This window comes from Nanorana parkeri, unplaced genomic scaffold (assembly GCF_000935625.1).
Source record: "Nanorana parkeri isolate BGI_ZX_2015 unplaced genomic scaffold, ASM93562v1 scaffold706, whole genome shotgun sequence".
NCBI lineage: Eukaryota > Metazoa > Chordata > Amphibia > Anura > Dicroglossidae > Nanorana > Nanorana parkeri.
Window position 1 is genome coordinate 502510 of NW_017306974.1, and position 21336 is coordinate 523845.

The following is a 21336-nucleotide window of genomic DNA, read 5'->3' on the forward strand; positions in this document are numbered from 1 at the left end:
TGGCGGCGATGGATTCAACTAATCGTAAATCAACTAATTGATAATGACAATCGTTGACAACGATTCTCATGATTGATTATTATCGATTTTTATCAATTAGTTGTTTCAGCCCTACATTATAGGGGAATTTCTGGTCACAGAGAACCAACACGGAGTTGGAGGAAATCTCTCCAAAGTAAGGGAATTCCTCTTGAAGACAGTTTGAATTAATATAGTTATCTCACATAACAAGAGGGAGCAGGGAAATGTCTGTGTTCATACAGTAATGATGCTCTTAGGTCAATAGGCAGCTCATCTTGATCCTCAATGAATTGGTAGCAATATCCTAAATAGAAAGAGAGAAGTGCTTCCAAGAGTAAACTGATGGATATTGTTTTTTTTCACCAAACGCAGGAGCTTGGCTGTCACACACGTATTTGCAATACAGCAAACAAGCTTTGTTAGAACTACAATCTTTAGTGTTTAATATTGAATGATTAATAGAGTTCATATAGTGATTAATATGATTGTTATTTGAGTGCCCTCTAGTGGATGTTTGATAATATTTGCCTAGAATATGAAGAGCATTATCTGATGAACGCTGTTTATTTGCTGTTATGGAGAATATATCTAATTTAATGGTGTTTGTCTCATGTGGAAGGAAAAAAAAAGAAATAAAATCTGTTAGGCAATCTTGTTTTGTCTGTTTGAAGTGAGATTTGACAGGATGATGTTGATCTATGAGGTTTCCTTTGATTTAGGATGAGGTTTATTTAGACTAATGCCAAGGTTTCAGTTGAATACAAATTAGGACACATGATTATTAAAATGTTAATTGTGTTTTCAGCTGCCCTGGAACAACTGGAGCCCAAAGAGTTCTATGAACTGCCATATTCTGTCAAGTTTTGCATGGTGACACTTGTGGTCTTGTAGTGATGTAGGGGTTGGCAGGAAATACCGGGCACAGCAGGACCACAGGAGATGGACACTCCTGTAAGAGGAAGACTTTACTGCCAGCAGTTCCTTCTGGCACAGAGCAGCTGATTCGCCCCTTTTCAGCTTCATTTTTGTTAGGTCCTTTGGGAAACCGGTTAGCATTTTTCTTATTTTGCCATAGGCCACGGTTTCAAAACAGTGGAGCATTTGTAATAGGACGATGCTGTTATTATAATTATCTGTGTATATAGGATACCCCTTGTTTAATAAGGCCTGGATCACACCTGGGCGTTTTACAGCACGTAGGAACGCGCTGCAAAACGCCCTACGCCCAAAGTAGTACAGGAGCTTCTTTGGGGCGTATTTGCCGCGCATATCCATTGGGATACAGCTAGGTAGCCCTCGGATGTCACGTGTTTTTTTTACCGTGAATCGCGGTAATGCGCGGCACGAAACGCGCGACAAATGCGCATATTTGATATGCCTAGGTGTGAACCCAGCCTTAGGGGTTCATAAGGTCCCATACAACTTCCCCACTTGTCCCTATAATGTCTGGGCATCCTGGGGGATCATGGTGGCTGTCCTTTCCCTTGTATATGCAAAAGGAATAAACATACCCACCACCACTTTCGTACAGTTTATACAGCTTAATGCCATATCTTGCTCTCTTAGATGGTATAAACTGTTTGAATCTTACTCTACCCTTGTATTTCAATATGGACCCATCAATACAGATGTTCTTTTTGGGTTTATATATCCATGCCTGGAGTTGCAGTAAAGAAAGGGATGTTGGGGTAAAATCACTGAGGGGTACCCAATCCTCTGTGCCTTGGGCAGCGCCAGGGGAATCAGCGCGTGCATCTAACTCAGGCAAATATGCGCAGTCACCTGCATCACATTCTGAGGCACTGTCTGCCGCCTCTGAGTCGGCTATTAAAATTGTATGAGCCTCCTTGACAGTAAACTTCAACTTTTTTTGCTTTTGTAAGACAAAATAACTAGATCACCAAATTGAAATAATAACGGGAATTATATTATGTTTGTGAACACTAAAATTAACTTGGGTGCATTATGTACCGAAAATATAGATTTGATAAACTGTAGCACAAATATCTTGCAACCTAAATAAAAATTACAACTACCACTATTTAACTGTACAGGGTCTCTGCTTTCAGAAACACGTAGGGGGTTATTCACTAAGCTGGCGAAGGCACCCGAATAAATAACCAAAGTGAACCAAAGTCTATACGGCTATTCACTGCAGCAACTATTTTTAGCTGAATGTCGGCTGCTTTCTGCTCACATCGACTACCTTTGCCTCAACCGGGACAGCCTTAGCTCATGTAGCCCACGGTCAAGACCTCATTCGCCGCAGCTGATGCAACATCTGGGTTGGCTGAAGGGAACATTCAGCAGTTCCTTCACTGCTGTTCACCTCTATTCTCAAAAGGGGCGAAACAACTGATAGTGGATAGCTGAACATTCGGCTAAGCATACGATTCGGTGATTCTATTCACTGTCCAGGAGTGAAGTAGGCATTAGGCATGTGCGATTCGTTAAACATTAACATAAAAAAAGCGTGGAGTCCCCTCCCCAATTCATACCGGACTTTATTTTAGGTCTGGTAGGAATTTTAGGGGGGGCCCCAATGCCAAAACCTAAAATCCCAGACCACACCCTTGATCCAAGCAGCAGCCTGGCAGAGTAGGAATGGCGGAAGAGCATGCACAATACCAGGCCACATGCTCTCAACATTGGAAGGGGGTTTTGCCAGGGGGAGAACCCCTGGAAAAGCACATTTTACCCATGTCGATGAGGACAGGGGTCTCTTTCCCGCAACCCCGGCCCATTGGTTCTGGAGGTCTGCGGGCAGGGGGGCTTATCTGAACCTGGGAGCCCCCTTTCATAAACGGGGCATCCAGATGCCACCCCCCACATGAATGACTATGGGGTAGTTGTTACCCCTACTTATTCACCAAATACATGTAAAATTAGTAAATAAACACACAACACCATATACAAAGTCCTTTTATTAAACCCCTTCATGACAGAGGCATTTTTATTTTTGTTTTCGTTTTTTGCACACATGTTATAATCCACATTTTAAGCCTGAAAATTACTTCAAACTCCTAAACATTGTATATTTTCTGAAAACCAAGACCCTATAGAATAAAATGTCAGCAGTTGCAAAATTTTATGTTACACGATATTAGCGCAACTTATTATCAAACCCCCAAATTTTGTGAAAACGTACTTAAATGCCTAAAATACCCATTTAAAAAAAATAAAATATAGAATATGAGGTTACAATGAATAAATACCCAACATGCCCAGGTTAAAAATTGTGTGCGTCCCTGAAACTGCGACCAAAATTCAGTACCCCAAAAAGTCCATAGACAACGCTTTAAAAGCCCCTAGAGGTCATCAGTTTAGAGATACGGATACATATTTGCCCTAGAAATGATTGCTCTCACTCTGGCCTGTGCGGCAATACCCAACATGTGTAGATCATCGCCACTAAGGGCAGTAGGGGGGGACAGTGGGGGGACCAGGCTGCCTGTTTTATTGACATTGTCCTAGAGCCATATACTGAGGGTGGTTAGGGGTGAAGTTGACTTCTACAAGATCAAGGGATTCATGGGGGAGTCGGTCAGGTTGTGACCCACCATAGATTTTTCCACAACCACCCAGACTTTGTTTCACATGGTACCTCCAGTTAATAAACCTGGTCAGAGCTATTGCCTTTATAGGAGGTCAGTAGAAACCCTAGGCCACCTGCCATTTTTGAGTTTAGTAAATATTCGGTAGACTAACCTGGGTCTCTTGCCTCTCCAAATTTAATATGTATCGACCAAGGTACTCAGGCAGTGGGGAATGATGGGCTGAGGGGGTGGCAGATGGCGATACAGGAGGTCCTCTTTCTCTTCTAAGCCGACTGAAGTTCTGAAGTTATCCATCTTGAAGTTGTCATGGTGTAGGGATCTGTAGAACGAGTATGTTCTGGTTCAGTGTACAATAATGTACGCCGATGTTTGGCAGGTTCAACTGCCCTAGAAAGTGGTGACGGTTGTCCTGTAAAACCACAGTTTTTTATTCCATTTCCAGGGGATTAGACTAAAAGGGAAGTGCCATCTGTAGATGTCAGCTTTATGGAGCCCTTCTAGGAGTGGACAATGTGAGTGTCTCTTAGCAAGGATGGGCATCTGGACAAGTCCGGGTATTGGTACAGGCAGACTCCTTTAAACTCAAAGTAGGGTCTTGAGTGCATCTTGGCCATGATGGATTTTTTAATCGTGTTTATGTAGCTTACATACAATGTCTCCGATTGTCAGGGTCCTCTGTTAGCATGCGAAGCCTTCCGGGTGCACCCTGTCGATTTTTTACATCCTACAGGAGGTCAATTACTCTACACTGTACAGAGATGTACTGGCAGCTGAGTTTCTATCAATTGAGTTGTTTTTTTTAATTCAGCTTCTTCTTTAGGGAATTCATGCAAATGCAAGATGTTTGTTAACATCTAATAGTTGTGTGACGGGGCTGTAGCTTGATCATTAACCCCTTCGTGACGGGAGACGTACACTGTACGTCCAGCCACAAAGGGACCAAATGACTTGTCACGTACACTGTACGTGACGAGTTATTTGCTGCTTTAGAGGGCTGTTAATCGCTGAGAATCAGCTTTTAACATTCATTAATGGATGCCCTTACTACAGAGGCATTCATTAATGAAAGGGTTAACCTTTTTCAGACACCCGATACCTTAATATCGGGTGTCTGAGAGTGAAAGCAAAGCGGACACAGATGCCGGCTTTTGCCGGCATTCTGACAGCTCGTATAGATCGAGAGATATCTCTCTCAAGCTATACTGGCTTTTTTTTTTTTCTTTCATGAATAGATACAAAATGTGTCTATTCCTACAATGTATCTATTCCTGGAAGAAGAATGTTTGTTTGCTGATCGTTGTTGCAACAATCAGAAAACCTATAGTAACAGCTGAATCCTGAACTGCTGCAGGATCAGTGTCACTAACTTATTATCGGCTGTTCTGAAGTTTGAAGCAGCCTGATAATAACCAAAAATGTATTAATTTATCATGCAGTAACAGTGAGATTAATTCACAAAATCTGCTTGATATAATTAAATAAATAAAATAACATTTTTAAGTTTAAAAAAAAAAGTGAAAAGTGTAAAAAATAAAATAAAAAAATGTGTAAAAAATAAAATAAGGGACAAATAAATGAATGTATTTATTGCATTTTTTTAGCTGTGCTGGTTTTGTAAAAAAAATACTACAAATCAAAACTGTTTTTTTTTAACGTTTTTTTCCTCTTTTTTTATATTTTATTTGTCCTAAGTGAGGCGTTAGACGCACATATGTGATATAAATATGTAGCCCTATCTGTCCTCTAAAAAACAATATATAATATGTGTGGGTGCACTTTGTAAGAAAGTATATTACTGACATGGAAGAATCACACAGCAAAAATGTCAAAAGTGTGTCAGTCATTTACGAACAGAAACTAAAAACAAGCTCAGTCATGAAGGGGTTAAAGTTACACTTTAAAATGCATTTATACCCCATCAGAGGAGAGAATATAAATGATGAATGTGTCTAATTTTCATCCTGATATTCTTCTGCACCTGCTAGCCCTGTTGCAAAATTGCTTCATTCACTGACATCTTCATTTTTTAAATGTTCCTGCGTCTGACCAAATGAAGTTTTGTGCTATTTTGTTTAACTGGTTTAATCATTGTGTTCTCTTCAAGTCCTGACATTGATGAATAAAAGGAGGGAATTTACTGACGGTGAATTTAGTGACCTTGAATTTAATGACGGGGGCTTACAGAACCCTGTGAAAAGTCTATTGGCTGCATGAATTTATCCTATTTCCATCTTTTGACAGTGGCTTATTCGTTTGGTGAAAGCCATGACACCCACAGATCCTCAGTTTTTAACCCTCAGTCTGGACAAGCAGACTGGCTTCTGCATTCTGTATTACATTGCCACGTGTGAAAAAAATACATTTATATGGCATATTTATAAAACGCCTACTTGTGGTTCAGCCGGCTGATAACATCATGATAATAAGATTTGAAGACGCCTATAATTTAGGAGTCGGTAGGCATGTTTAATGAGCCAGGGAACATGTGCTTCCATTTGCGTCTTGAAAAATGGCTAAAAAAAAAGATTAGCTGCATATGTTTTGAAACGTAATATGATTTGCCTGTCTAGCACCTCATACTTAGTAAGCTGTAAGGACTGGGCTGGCTCTGTGTTTATCTACATCTTGGCCATAAAGCATTTGTAAAAAGGAGATGCTGGGGGACAGACTCAATTGTAGTATACCAACATCAACCATGAGCTGATTTTTTTTTTATTTTTTTTTCAGAGCTGTTTTGAGAACAGAGCAGAAATGGCTGTGGCTGTCCCCTCCTACAACAGATACAATTCTATGAGATAGAAAATTATACTGTTAGGTTTGCTTTGCAGACATCCATAAAGAACCATCCAGTGTTTATGGTGGCAGATCCTCAGTCAAAACATCTTTTAGATCATTCTTTTGATTCACATTATTAATGACTGTAAAGAAATATCTTTCTGGTTTAAGAATGATAAAATATATTTTTTTATTTTGCAGTGGTTTCACGTTTACTCTTGCACATGGCATATTAATCACTATTACTAGTTATTGGATATCATGTACTGTTGTTTTTGCAAATTGGACACAGTGGAGCTGGTTAATTAAAAATGGAGAAAATGATCTGAGAACAAAAGTGGAGTTGTTGCCAATAGCAACCAATCGCATTCAGTGAGTGGAAAAATACAAAAAAAAGCATTCTATTTTGTCACTGTGGTCAAGATTAGGTTTTTAAGTTTCCTATTTCGCCAGCTTTTAATGAATCAGCTCCTTAGGATCTCTGTAGTGAATTAAAGAAAACGACTTCTAAGGACGTTATAAACATAAAAAATAGTTTTAAATGCTCATTGATTTTATTTTTTTTAGAAGTCTTTTCTCCCAGGGATTGCAGTGTGAACTGTAATTTGTTGTATTCTCTCCATCTGGAAGTAGAAATGTCAACTCTGTGTCAGGCTCCTCACAGTGGCTATTCTTTCTCCTGTCTCAGATGCTATTAACAAAGATGCTGTTGGAAGTATATGAAAGGAAAATTAAGACTTTGTTGGTGTAAGTTTTTCCCTTCAGCGTTCAGGAGTGTCAGTTTTCAGTACTGAGCTGGGGCGGGAGATAGGGCAGTCTCTGTGGGTTGCCCCTACAGCCTGCCTTTAAGCTGACACTTCAGAGGAAGAGGAAAGAATACAACTAAATAACACGGCTATCCCTAAAGCTGGCCATGCACTTATTTTACTAATTGGCTGCAGTCAATGCGCTGAAGTCATTCTCCAACAATTCAGCTTCCACCTACCCAGCAGTAATTTTTCAGCCTTGCAGCCTTTTATTTCTTGATGGAAAGAACAGAGCAGGAGCTCTGGGAGGAGGAGCATGCTGAGCTGCCCGAAAGAACAACTTGGAGCAACTTCAGTTTGTTGTGCCATGAATTGATTTGGATGCCATAACATAAGGAATGTGTAGCTTCTGAAGGTTGCCCAGCATTATTTTTGGCTTTTTTAAAGTACATGTATAATTTTGTTTTCTTTCCCTCAGGGTCGCATGGAATATTTTGTGAAATGGAAGGGCTGGTCTCAGAAGTAAGTGGGCTTTTTCTGATATTTCTTTGTAAATACAACAGATTTCACCATTAATACACCTTTACAGAAATAAAGCAACTTTATAAAGGGAAAGGGAGCACGGCACCTAGATTTCCTGTTGCAGCTGAATCTCTGGTCAATGTGATGGGCAAAGCTGCAACAGGTTTTAGTTGTGTCTGACCTTGCCACTAATCTGCATCCCTACATTCCTATAAGCCCATCAATCACCATTGTCCCGTAGGCATTATTATGCCTGTGATGGGCAACCTCACTAGGCAGTAGGAAGGGGCAGGAAAGCTTTTAAAAGAGAACTATGGGGTGAGTGAATTACACTCATCCCCATAGTTAGAGCCAACGTGTGACATTGAAAATGTCACACGTCGGCTCTATTGATTGGGAAGTGAGTGAAAACATGCCGCTCGCTCACTTCCCAATCCTCTCCTCACAGGGATTCTCCCCTCTACGATCCTCCAGCGCTGACTGGAGGGACGGATGGGGGACAGGGCGGGCATAGCTGGCTCTGCCTCAAGATTGACAGCGGGCTCTGCCTATCAGCCAGCGGGGTGGATCTCGACAGTATTGTCAGGATCTGTCCTGGCTGTGGAGCTCTCAGCATATAGCTGGCAAAAGCCTGCTATACACTGAGTTTTGGGTCACGAGAGAACGTTGGTATATGTCCTCCCATGACCCTAAAGAGAACTATGGGGGGAAAAAAGGTTACCCCATAGTTCTCTTTTAACACTATCCGCAAGTGCCAAAGCTTTGCCTGTCAGAACAACCTGTGAATCAGACATATTAGGAAGGTTTTGCAGGTTGCTGCAAGTTGCTGTAGATGCTTGCACTTCTTTCCTGCAGCAGTTTACCCCCTCTTTTCCCCAGTGAGAGTCTATTTTGAAGTGAATTTCAGACTTCAAATGTTACTCCTTTATTTAGCATCTAGTGTCATGTGCAATCTGGAAGAGGTTTTCTAAACTCTCTCTTGTTAAAAACCCATGTACAAATGCAGCATAACTATAGAGACAAAATTGCTTACAATAAGACTACTTTCACATATATGCATTTTACACTCCAGCTGCTAATCATCAGACTATGGAAATTGGAGTTATTCATATCACTTGGCAAGCTGGCATACTTTTGCTATTTAGTCATAAAGAAAATGTGATTATTTAGAATCAAGAATTGACTGTGTCAGAAAAAAATAAGGCGAACATATCATTTTTGTTTCAGTTTTTGTAAATCAACCAGCTGTGTATTCATGAAGCACTTTGGGCACTTGTAATCAGACTTTTAGATCTAGTTTAAAGACTTTTTTGCACTCTGCTAATTATATAAAATATAATATTTTGTAATCGTACATTACGGGACAAAGGAGAAATAGTCAGGAATATAGAGTTAGGCCTTGTTCACACCAAATGCAGACCAGATCCGGTCAGGTTTCTGCACACGCAGTGTAGTGGGTTGTGCCGCGTTTTAGACGCGCTTTGGATGCGTTTTTGATGCGTTTAGGGCCGGTTTTGGTAAAAAAAAATAAAAAAAAATTTAAGTTTAACATGGACTTTCAGGCACTTGCATGTGTTTTTGATGCGTTTTTGCCTTTTAGATGCGTTTTTGATGCGTTCCAGACCAGATCCAGAGCAGGTAAAATAGGGCTTGCCGCATTTTTTTCATCCGGTCTGGATCTGGTCTGGATCCGCACGCTGCAATGTGAACTGGAGGTCAAAATACCATAGGAATACATTGGACGCAGTTTTGATCCGGCCTGCACCTGCTCCGCGCTTGGTGTGAACAAGCCCTTATGCAGCTGCTTTCAAGGGATTGGACTCTGGGAAAACGTTCAGTTGCTGCAGACACTGGGAATCATTTTTGAAGCTCCCGGATCAGCTAATGCATTGCTTTTCCTGGAAGCTATGCCCAGATTCCACAGAGATAACAAAGCTAGGCCAGCCTGTAATTCTTCTTTTTGAGCACTGAACTCTGTGTTAAGTGCTCACCTGGGCACTCTTGGTGCAATGTGATAAGTTCTACAGTACAGGTTCAGGACCATGGTTCACCCATCCAGGGGAAACCTGTTCCTGAAGACTCTTGGGAGACTAGGAAGTATGTCCACTGTGAGGGCAAAGACTGCTGGATGGGTCATGTCCCCTGGATCCTGCCTATGTACTGTCCTGGCAGGGATACCAGACCTCGTACAGAACCAGGAACAGAGATTTGTGACATAATTAAGGTTTATTCATCATATGTTGGGTAGTACGATAGCCAGCTTACTACTACCAAAAGATGAATTACAAAACTTTTAAAGAAAGGTACATTAGCATAATTCATGATACCTCCTAGTGCCATCCCACACTGGGCCGACACAGAAATACAAACCATCCAATAATATTTGACTATTTATCACAACTTTTAAATAGTTAACTCTCTAAAACCATAGCATCAGCATCTTTTCCTTGTTAGTTATACTGTAACAGCTTTGAAAGATAGGCAATATTTATCTTATCAGCTACCCCCGCAAGGGTGTTTGCTAAGAACGAAAAATCCTTTGAAAAGGCCTGTAAAACACAGACTGAGATCTCTTTTGCAGGGTCTGCACAAATATATATTTGCAAACTTCTGCAAAGATAAAAACCATTGATCTCCACAGACTTTGGACTTATGTATAGCAAGATGGAGCCTCGAATATTAAAATGGATTCTTTAACTTAACCAACTTTTCCACCACAACCCCCCCCAGGACACAATTGGCTCCCTGCTGCCTCCAAGTGACTAGTCACATGCGGCATGTAAGCCCCCCTATGTGATAGCAATTAAAGTAAATTTAAAAAAAAAACAGTTTTTAAAATTATCATTAAAATAATTTAAAATGTTTTAAAGTCTGCTGCGAGCACGTGCGTCTTCCCGTAAACATGCGTCTGGTGCGCCTACGTATGAAAACAACAAACGCGCTACACATGTGGGGCATCGCCGCGCACGCCGGAGTGAGAGAAATAACTCTAGGGCCAGTATTTTTGGGTATCTCTAAACTAATGGCCTGTGGGGGCTTTTAAAGCGTCATCTATCGACACAGCACCCTCCCTTTTATATCCTCAATGGCTTACTAAAAAACTGATGATTTCTTGTAGTGCTAGGGATTATATGAGGTCACAGCTCTGGCCAGTGTCCAAACACCTGATGATACCTGCATATTAGCATTGAAATATGTGAAGCGGCGTTGTCAACCAACACAGAAACAATTAATATGTGCAAAAACCAGACATAATACTACTGTTAATTTTTTTTTTTCAAATTCAATCTTCTTATCAACTGTTTGTGTAAGTCAAAGGTGATTACCTTAAAAAAAAGATCTCAAAAGTAACTAATAAAGTAGCAAACGTCCTGTGTCAGTTAAACACATAATTGAAACAAAGTGTTCATGAAATCATTAAAGGCAAACAGCTCAAGTCTTAATGGGTGAAAAAAAAACCAACTGAAAAAAATGTGTTTTCTTAGTCTTTCTTTGTGCGTCACTCTGCCCACTCGTGTAATTTCTTGTATATGATCTTTAACCCCTTCGTGACTGACGACGTACAGCGTACGTCGCCAGCATCGGGGCTGTTTAAACAGACTCCCGGCGACTTTTGCCGCCGGGACTCTGTTTAAACTTGTAGAGCCGACTGTCGGCTTTACAACAGAAGCGATCCTGGCGACTTACCTGTCGCCAGATCGCTTCTGTGACTAGTTTTGCATAAAAAATCCTTTGCTGCAGTGCTCACAAAAAACACCAGTGCTCTGATAGATAAGCCTCTCACTTCTGTGTTCAGACCCCTAGGTCTCAAATCGCTTCTTGTAGGATTAAACTCCTTCCTCATACTATCTGAAGCCGTGATCTTCCTGCCTTCCTTCAGATGAGACCGATCCTGATCTTATCGTTTTCTCCTCTACCGACAGCCCAACTTCATCTTAAAAAAATCTCTCAGGACAGAAGTGGAAATCATAGCGCACCCCATATACATTGAAAATATTTTATTAAAAGAATTACTCACATAAAAAACGAATAAAATTGCGTATCAGAATCACATTCCTGGATGTCAGGTCTGTCCTCCTCTCTCTCCCCAGGCGTTCTGACGTCACTAAGCTTCTACGCGTTGCGTCTAATTGACTTCATTAGGCTAGAAAAAAACATTTCCCAGTAGTATTGTTCACCACAATATTTGTTTTTTGCACATATTTGTTTGCTGTGTTGGGTGACTGCGCCGCTTCACATATTTGAATAATATTAATGCAGGCTCATGCAGCCAATTTAAGTGAGCAGCTGTAAGGAGGAATGCCCAGTTTTCCAAGATTAATCGAGCGCAGAAGTTTCTATAGAAAAGATACCTGCATATTACCCAATCATCTATGAATTGCCTGTGTCCGGTACTGTACTCCAAGGAACCGATTTTACTGGTAAGTAAAAAAAAACAAAAAAAAAAACCCTGCTTTCTCCCAAGGGCACATTAAGGTCTCGTTCACACCTAGGCGTATTGCATATGCGCGTCTGTCGCACGTTTTTTTTACCGCGATTCACGGTAAAAAAGTCGCGCGTTTCCGAAGGCTACTTGTCTGTATCCCAATGGAAACGCGCAACAAAACGGCCCAAAGTAGTACCTGTACCTTTTCAGGCGTGGGCCGTTTTGTAGCGCGTTAGGGACGGGCGGAAATACTCCAAGGTGGGAACGAGACCATAGAATACAATGGGATTTATATTTTTGAGCGTTTTGTAGAGCGTTAAATAATCTAGATTTACATATTTGGGTACCTGGTTCTGTGTATTAGTAACTCACTAGAATGTCACATAAGCGATTCTTAAAATTAGGTGTAAACCCTAACTGAATGACATTTAGTTTGCTAAAGCACTGTGCATCATAAACTATTGCCCTTTTTGTTTTTTTTGTTTTTTGAAATCAAATACTTGTTTTCACCTACTTGAATCTCAGTGCTGCTAATCTTTGCAGCCACTTCCCGTCTAAATGAATGTGTTCCGCTGATGGCTGCATGACATTTCTCAGGGTGGGTTTGCTGATGGTGACAACAGTGGACCATGTTTTAGTCACCTGTAGTCTCCATTGGAAACCTGTGTGACAGAGTGACAATGCAGGAGAACAATTGGCAGGATCACTAGGTTTTATTTTAATTAAAACTGCAGATAAAAAAAATATTGAAAATGTAATTTGAAATGACAAGAACACATTAAAGATTATTTGATTTGGGTTTTCATAATACACCAAAAAAATTATTAAATATTTATCCCTTCACCAGAGTAGAGTTGTTTCAAATGCAGTATTGCAGTATTTACCTTTTTAACCAGACCACTTAACCAGGCAGCTATTTTATTCCAGAACCTTCTCCCCAACCACAAAATTAAAACGTGATTTAGAGCTTGAGGTGAGGAATCGCACTTTGGTTTAATGATCTAAATATGTTTTTCATACATTTTTATTTACCTTCTTTGCTAAGAAAGTAAAATTTGAGTTTTAGTTTCCACCTTAATTGCAGCCTGGTATACAGGTTGCATGTTCAAAATAATGTTAGAAGGTTAAATAGGTTAGGTAGGCAGAGTCAACACCCATTTATACCTCAACAAAGTGAGCTGCAGTGCAGGCATTTTGTCTGTTGATTCGAGGTGCCTTAGGCAGCTCACTTATAATGAATAGACTGCGTTGTACCTCAATGCAGGAAAAAATAGGTGCTGTTCACATTTTAATGCAGCTCAAAGCAATGAACCGGATGCCACACATTGTGTTGCAATGCCCAGCTTCCTGATTAGCTGGTAAGCTGGCTCTATGCTCCTTCGTCACCAGGTGACGAGGAAGCATGGAGCCGGCTTTCTGGCCAATCAGAAAGCCGGGGGGCAGGTAATGACTCGACGCCCGACTTCCTGATTGGGTGGGAAGCCAGCTCCAAACACCCTGGTGATGCGGGAGCATGGAGCCGGCTTCCCGGCCAATCAGGCAGCCGTGCAGCATGTAATGACTTGCCACCCGGCTTCCTGATACTCGAAGTTCCGGTATCAGGATAAGCATAGGAAGCATTTGGGTGAGTACAAGTACTCACCCAAATACTTGATATCTGCACCGCTACTAGCATCGGTATCGGTGCATCACTAATAACACTTCAATAGCAACTTGCTAATTTTTTACATACATATACATATTTTTTACAAATATCTCTACTCTAGTGAGCCCTCTTTATAGACCATTCTCGGTATATCTTATACATCAGCCGTTCTCAAACTTCAAACCTTGGGTTGCCCTAGGTGGTTCCAAGTTTTTATTGAATTTCCATAGAACAAAAATTGGGGCTACCCCCGCACTGCGAAGGGTAAAAAGGGGGGGGGGGGGCAGAGAGGCTTGAAGGACTGGTCTAAGAAAAAGCCATCTTGCAGGTTCAGGTGAGTATAACTTTCTTTAGCACCTAGACAAAAACGAGCAGTTAATCCTTGCAGTACAGGGGTAGCCCCACTGCAAGGGTTATTAAAAGTTTTGCCCAGAGTTCATTAAATATGACTGGAAGCTCCTGCCTTTTAGCATGGCAAACTTGAACATCTGAATAAGTGCTCCCGAGACCCCTCAGTTTAAGGTTCCTTTTAAAATGCTCTCTGGTGTAAAGGCTCAACTATTTATTATTAAACTAGAATTGGCTACATTCTTTTTATACTTACCCTGCATAATTGTTAAACCAAAACCTTCTCGTAGTGTAATTATTGTAAATATGTATTCATTGAATATTATAAAACACCTTCTTGGCAACTACAGAGAACACCAAAACCAATATATGTGAATGCAAATGTTTGCTATACTACTTTATAATCTCCATAATTCTATAACCAAAATCTTTAAATGTACCACGCTTCACTGGTGCCAAGGCATGTCTAAATAGCCTTGCACGGTCCGTGTATATCCAAAGGCCATTATATGCATGCTACAATAAGTTCATATAATAGTTCACTCCTGGCGTTATTGGCAGCTAGCATTCATAGCCTTCTCAGGAAGAAACGATCCTCAGCACAGTGTGCTGCACCACCACAAGGACCAGCGAACCTTCACAGCAAAGCAAAAAAAACATAAAAAGGCACAGAGCACCCAACCATGTGTTAATTAGTTTTATTTTATTATACATATCATGAAACAAAATACAATGCAGCGCATAACTCTCATCCAGTGTGGAAAGTGTAAATCTGTAAATGAAAAAATAAACACAGACACCGCCGATCAACCAGCTGGCTTGCCGCTTCCCAGCATTTTGTTTGTGTTCATGGCTGATGCGTTTCCAGGGCACACTCCTTCAGTAAGGTCTGATGAAGGGGCATGTCCCGGAAATGCGTTAGCTGATCGCCCGTGTCTGTGTTTATTTTTCCATTTACAAGTCTAGAGTTATGCGCTGCATTGTTGACACCTTTTGTAAGTATATTTTTTAATTATCTGCATAATAAAATAAAACTATTCAACATGTGGTTGGACACTCTGTGCCTTTTTATGTTTAGCTTTACATGCTGCAATAAGATCAAAAACCAAGCACAATGGATACTGCAGATGAAACTACATTAAACATAGAGAAGGAAGCCAGTATGGTGAACCAGGGAAAGATTAATCTCCTCTGCACCTGGCAAGAATATCTGGCATTTCCTGGTATTGAAAAGAATGCAACTTGCTCCCCTGTTACATCAATTTACCAGCTGTAAAGGTTACAACTTATTGCTACAAAATTACAGTTCTATTTTGGTTTTTTCAGGTACAGCACTTGGGAACCAGAGGAGAACATCTTGGATGCAAGATTAGTGTCAGCATTTGAGGACAGGTTTGTAGCTCTCTCCTAACATTAAGGGCTTGTTCACACCAGATCTGGAGCAGATCTGCAATCGCAGTGCAGTGTATTTTTGGAGAATATTTGATGTGTTTTTGACGCGTTCCGGGGTGGTTTCTTTAAAGGAGAACTATGAGGCGAGTGATTTCCACACATACTCATAGTTAGAGCCGACCTGTGGCACAGAAGCTGTCACAGGTTGGCTCTATTGGTGAGTAGAAACATGCAGCCCATCTGCTCACTTCCCGATCGTCTCCCTGTAGGGAGCAGTGACGGTCAGTCGCTGCCCCCCCCCCGCAGGGATTCTCCCCTCTCCGATCCTCCAGCGCTAAGGGGGAGCGCACAGGCACAACTGGCTCTGCCTTTAGATAGACAGAGCCAGCTGTCACTCACGTAGCTGGGTGGATCACGGCAGTATTGTCGGGATCTGTCCCGGCTGCTGCACTCTCAGTATATAGCAGGCAATATCCCATGATATACTAACCTCCTCCCGTGATCCTAAAGAGAACTATGGGGAGAAAACACATACTCCATAGTTCTCTTTTTAAGCTTTTAAATGGGCTTTCAGGTGCATTCCAGTGTGTTTACATGCGTTTTGGTGCAGCCCAGGCCAGAAAAAAATAGTGCATGCAGCATTTTCTCCCTCTGCACTGGTGTGAACATTGCACTGGATTGAACAGAGCCCAGAAATACCATAGGAATACATTAGGATGCATTTAAGGTGCGGACACAAACTGTTCTGCTCCGGACATGGTGTGAACAAGCCCTGAATCAAATTAAATGTTGTTATTAAGATTACTGGGATGATCTTAGTTTGTATTAATTGTATTGTATTTTTTTCCTCCCCTGACAATCGTTGTGCTCTGCAGCATGTGGAAGTGGCTCTTACAGGTTATAGGGTACTTTTATAATGTAAATTGGTATCGCAGTGCCACAGTCATTTTTAAAATCCCTACAACATTTGCACACTCACTTTACTTGTAGTAAAGCTGCAATCCAGGAATGTGCTTGTATGTCAAAAAACTCTTAGAGCATATTTATAAGGCAAATAATGCAGCTTGCACCAATGGTGCTAAATCAATCACTGCCATTTTACACATTCAACTGGGAGATTCACCTGCAGTGAATGTTTAAGGTCAGATTGACTGCTTTATTGATGTGCCCTTTAAAATATTTATCTTTTATCCTAGGGAGAGAGAGAGGGAGATGTATGGACCGAAAAAAAGGGGTCCAAAACCGAAAACATTCCTTCTGAAGGTGAGTTAAAATTAACAAGCTATGTAATATACACATGGAATTTCAAATCTTAATTTTCCTTTCAGATGATTTATCCATTAGTCTCTTGTAACGTGTTACAATCATAGCATTGTAGTATGATATTCGCATTAGTAAAGTCATTTAAATGCAGATCTATGCGGATGTCCAGCAAAGTTTAATTTGCATACAGGAAATATTTTAAACCTTTATTTTAAATATTTTAAAAATAAAAAAATATTTTAGAAAAGGAGGTGGGCACAGCTGGCTCTGCCTCTAGAAAGGCAGAAGCCGCTGTCAATTAGCCAGCAGGGTGGATCTCATCAGTATTGTCGGGATCTGCCCCGGCTGCGGCGCTCTCAGCATATGGCGGGCAATAGCCTGCTATATACTGAGTTTTGGGTCACGGCAGGAGGTTAGTATATGTCCACTCGTGACCCTGAAGAGAACTATGGGGGGAAAAAAGGTTACCCCCTAGTTTTCTATAACCACTTGCTGACCGGGGTGTTAAACCCCCTTCCTGTCCAGGCCGTTTTTCAGTATTCAGCGCTGCAGTACTTTGACTGACATTTATTCCGTCATGCAACGCTGTACTGAAATGAATTTTTTACCATTTTTGGGGGACAGATAGAGCTTTCTTTTGGTGGTATCTAATCACCACTGGGGGTTTTATTTTTTACTATTAAATGAAAAAAGGACCAAAAATTTAGGAAAAAAAAAAACTTTTCCCTACGTTATGTTTTAAAACATTTATTATTACCCAATTTTTTGGTGAAATATAATAGATGGGGTCATGTTGGGTAAATAGACGCCAAACATGTCAAGCTTTAAAATTGCGTGCACCCACAAAATCCCAAAAAACTACCATGCCTAAAATTGGCCATATGCGACACTTTAAAAGCTTTTACTTCTCATCAGTTTAGTGTTATCAGTGATTGATCGGCCTAGAATTATTTCTCTCACGGCGACGTTCCCGGCGATGGGAAACGTGTGGCGTAATCGTTGTTTTTGCACGTAGGTGCACCCGACGCGTATTTACGTTTAAGTGTATGCACGCGGGGCGGGGGGGACTTAAAACTGTTTTTGGGTCTTTTTTTATGAGTCTTTAATTTGTGTAACTGTTTTTTTTTTTTACACTTGATTGCTATAACATAGGGGGATAACAATCCCCTATGTGAAATCTAGAAACAATGACAGGTCCTTTTTATGGAGACATCAGGGGTTCCCAAGACCCATAATGTCACCTAGGGACCACCAAAGAAGCTGATGAAGCCGAGATCTGTTTCATCAGCTTCTTCTCTGGCTCTCAGCCAGACAAATGACAGCTAAAGGCAGAAGTGATGTATACACATTGCTTCTACCTTTAGAGTGGAGGAGAGGTCAGCGGTGGGGGAAATGCTGATCTATCTCTCTTTCTTCTCTCTACGCTGTCCGCCCATATTTTTACGATGGGCGGGCGGCAAGGGGTTAATGTGACTCTATGCCCTGCGGCATTGTCTACCAACAGTTACAGAAGAGGAAAAGGTATGACTAGCAGAGGGGACAGATTTGTGGGGGAAATTTTTAGTTGCTCACAAGTATCCAAGTTGCTTAGGTAAAACAGCAAGCATGAGTTATCTGTAAGCACTGAAAGAGTAGCCTTACGCTAGCCGCACTATAGTTCTGGCATATGTCTTGGTTGCATTGCAAAATACACTGAGGGGAATTTATCAAAACTGGTGTAGACAGAATCCGGAGCAGTTGCCCATAGTAACCAATTAGCTTCTCTAATTCATTTTCAAAGCATAACTGAAAAAACTGAAGATAGACGTTGATTGGTTGACATGGGCAACTGCTCCAGAATCTGTCTGCTCCAGTTTTAAAGAATTCCCCCCAAAGTGTGCAATATGTGTAAAATGTTGTAAAACACAATGTCCTGGATCGCTGACAATAGCAAAATGTTGGTGTTATGTTAAGACACTCTATAGCTTGTTATTATTATATACTTATCATTTATGCCTTTACAGGCTCAAGCCAAAGCAAATGCAAAGACCTATGAATTCCGAAAGGACTCTTCTCGTGGCGTAAGAGTTCCGTACCCAGGTTGTCCTGCTCAGCAACTCCCACCTAGGTCTAGGGAAGGCTTAAGAAGTGCCCCAAATTCTTCGCAAGAGAGCAGTGGGGCAAATTATATATTTAATGAAACATTAGGCAGGCCAGATATTGGAGGGGAGAGATATACCTTAAACATTAAGAAAAAGAAACATCACCGTGGAAAAGGACTCCATAAGGAAGATGCTCAGACCCGAAGAATGTCTCCTGCAAACCATAATAGTCAAGTTGAACATATGACTGGTTCTACCAGGATACATGAAGTAGGGCCCCTAAAATATAAATCAACATACAGTGTAATACAGCTTGCAAGACGGCAGAATTCAGAACTGGGATCAACAAGCCAGACAGATCATTATTTCATGCCTAGGGAACTTGGGCATACACATAAGACACATTTTAGAAGTGATCCTAAAAGCTCCAACTCCCAAGAGACAATTGTCCCAAAAAACAGGCACAACTCCAGATACCATCAACAAGTGTCTGACTTCTACAAGGATGCTTTGGTAACACATGGGGGAAAACCTTCTCTTATTGCTCGTATTCCCGTGGCCAGGATACTTGGGGAACCAGAAGACGAAACTTGGAGACCCTCAGCAGACAATTTGGAGAAAGTAATAGTGACAGATGTGACTTCAAACTTTCTGACAGTGACAATAAAGGAAAGCAACACAGATGAAGGGTTTTTTAAAGATAAAAGATGATCATATTTAATATATTTGTATATGTAGCATTCACAAAGTTAGGTTATGTAGTATTTTATATGTTTGTGTGTAAATATTATATACCCATAAATTTTTTCATAAATACATGAACCAATGTAAAATATATTGTAAAATAATCAAATAATTCCTTATATAAAGAGAACAGTGATGCTACAGCAAGAAAATATGTTGCATATTTGGAGTTTAATTACCTATATTTTCCCGTTAAACGCACACACAAACATATATATATAATACATACATATGTATAGTGCCTATAACGCAACAAATCAGAGTTTAAAAAAATAAATAAATAGATCTGTGAAAAGTAATTTAAATTATAATGAAAAAACAAAATAACTGGTTGCATAGGTATACACTCCCTTAAATAAAACACATAAATCACAACTGATTCTTTTTTAGAGTTGCACAATTAGTGAAATGGAGATCAACTGTGTGTAATCAGAGGGTTTGAAGTTGTTGTAGTAAATACATGGTACATGTACAATTCATGTACTATAATTACAAGGTCCGAATTTTGATAAGTCAGTTTCGTTGCATAACATCATGAAGATAACAAAAGACCCCAAGCATCCCCATGAAAAGGTGAGTGAAAAGCACAAGTCAGGGAAGTAATACAAGTCACTGATTAACCCTTTGGAGTACAGTCACGTCATGGAAAGCGTACAGCATGTTAATCTGCTTAGAGCAGGCTGACCACAAAATGTGAGTTACCACAAGGAGTTGGTTAGTGGGAGAAGCAACCAAAATACCTGTTACAACTCTAATGAAGTTACAGGCCTGGAGACTGAGACTGGAGAAACTAAGCATACAACTGTTGCCTAGGTGCTTCATCAGTCCTAGCTTTCCAGAAGAGTGGCAAAAAAAGCCACTGTTGGCTAAAACTCACTTGACAACTTACAGCATGTCAGAAAGCACCTGGGTGGCTCTAAGGGTAGCTAGAATGTTCTATGGTCTGATATGACCAAAATTGACCTTTTTGACAATAAGACTAAACATGTTTGACATAAGCCAAAAAGAACATCATAAACGCAACAGACCCATTAAGCATGGCGGCGGTAGAATCATGCAGTGGGTATGTTTTCTGCATCAGGCTCTGAAAAGCTTGTAATGGTAGAATGAATACAGGGAAATCCTGGAGGAGAACCTGATGCCGGCAGCAAGGAACCTGAGCCTAGAGAGAAAAATTGTATTCTGGCAAGACAATGAAATCAGACAGAAAGCCAAATCTACATACGAATGACTTAAGAATTTCCTGGAATGGCAGAGTCCAGATATCTGTGTACAGAAAATTTGTGGATGGGCTTGAAAAAGGTTGTCTGCTCACTATCCCCATGCAACCTATCAGAGCCAGAGCAGGTTTGTAAAGAGTAATAGGGAAACCTTGCAGTTTCAGTTTTTGAAATGCCTGTGAATTTATTAAAAAGAAAAAAACTTGATATATCACATGTACTTAACTATTTAGACCGTTTACTCTGTACTTTGTTAAAGCTCCTTTGGCAGCAATTACAGTTTTTCTTTTTGGATATGATGTGACAAGCTTTACACACCTGGATTGGGGGATTTTCTGTTATTCTTTGCAAATCCTCAGTCAGGTTGGATCATCATGGGACAGCCATTTTCAGGACTCTGCAGGGATAGTCAATAGGGTTCAAATCAGGGCTCAGGCTTGGCCACTCTAGAACATTCACAGAGTTGTCCCTAAGCTACTCCTGTGTTGTATTGCCTGTGCTGACGATAGTTGTCATGTTGGAAGGGGAACCTTTTGCCCAGTCTGAGGTCCTGAGCGCTGTGGAACAGGTTTTCATTGAAGATATCTCTGTACTTT

The 21336-nt window shown here is 40.7% G+C and overlaps 1 protein-coding gene across 1 annotated transcript in view; it reads left to right on the forward strand.

Annotated features, from left to right (window-relative positions):
* CBX8 (chromobox 8) overlaps positions 1-19659 on the forward strand; it is a 31402-nt gene extending 11743 nt beyond the window's left edge. Inside the window, exons 2-5 of the mRNA XM_018563872.1 lie at positions 7578-7621; positions 15367-15432; positions 16629-16695; positions 18699-19659. Of these exons, the coding sequence (XP_018419374.1) occupies positions 7578-7621; positions 15367-15432; positions 16629-16695; positions 18699-19487 (966 nt within the window). The 3' untranslated portion in view covers positions 19488-19659. The remainder of the gene's footprint in view (positions 1-7577; positions 7622-15366; positions 15433-16628; positions 16696-18698) is intronic.
* Positions 19660-21336: the final 1677 nt, after the last annotated feature.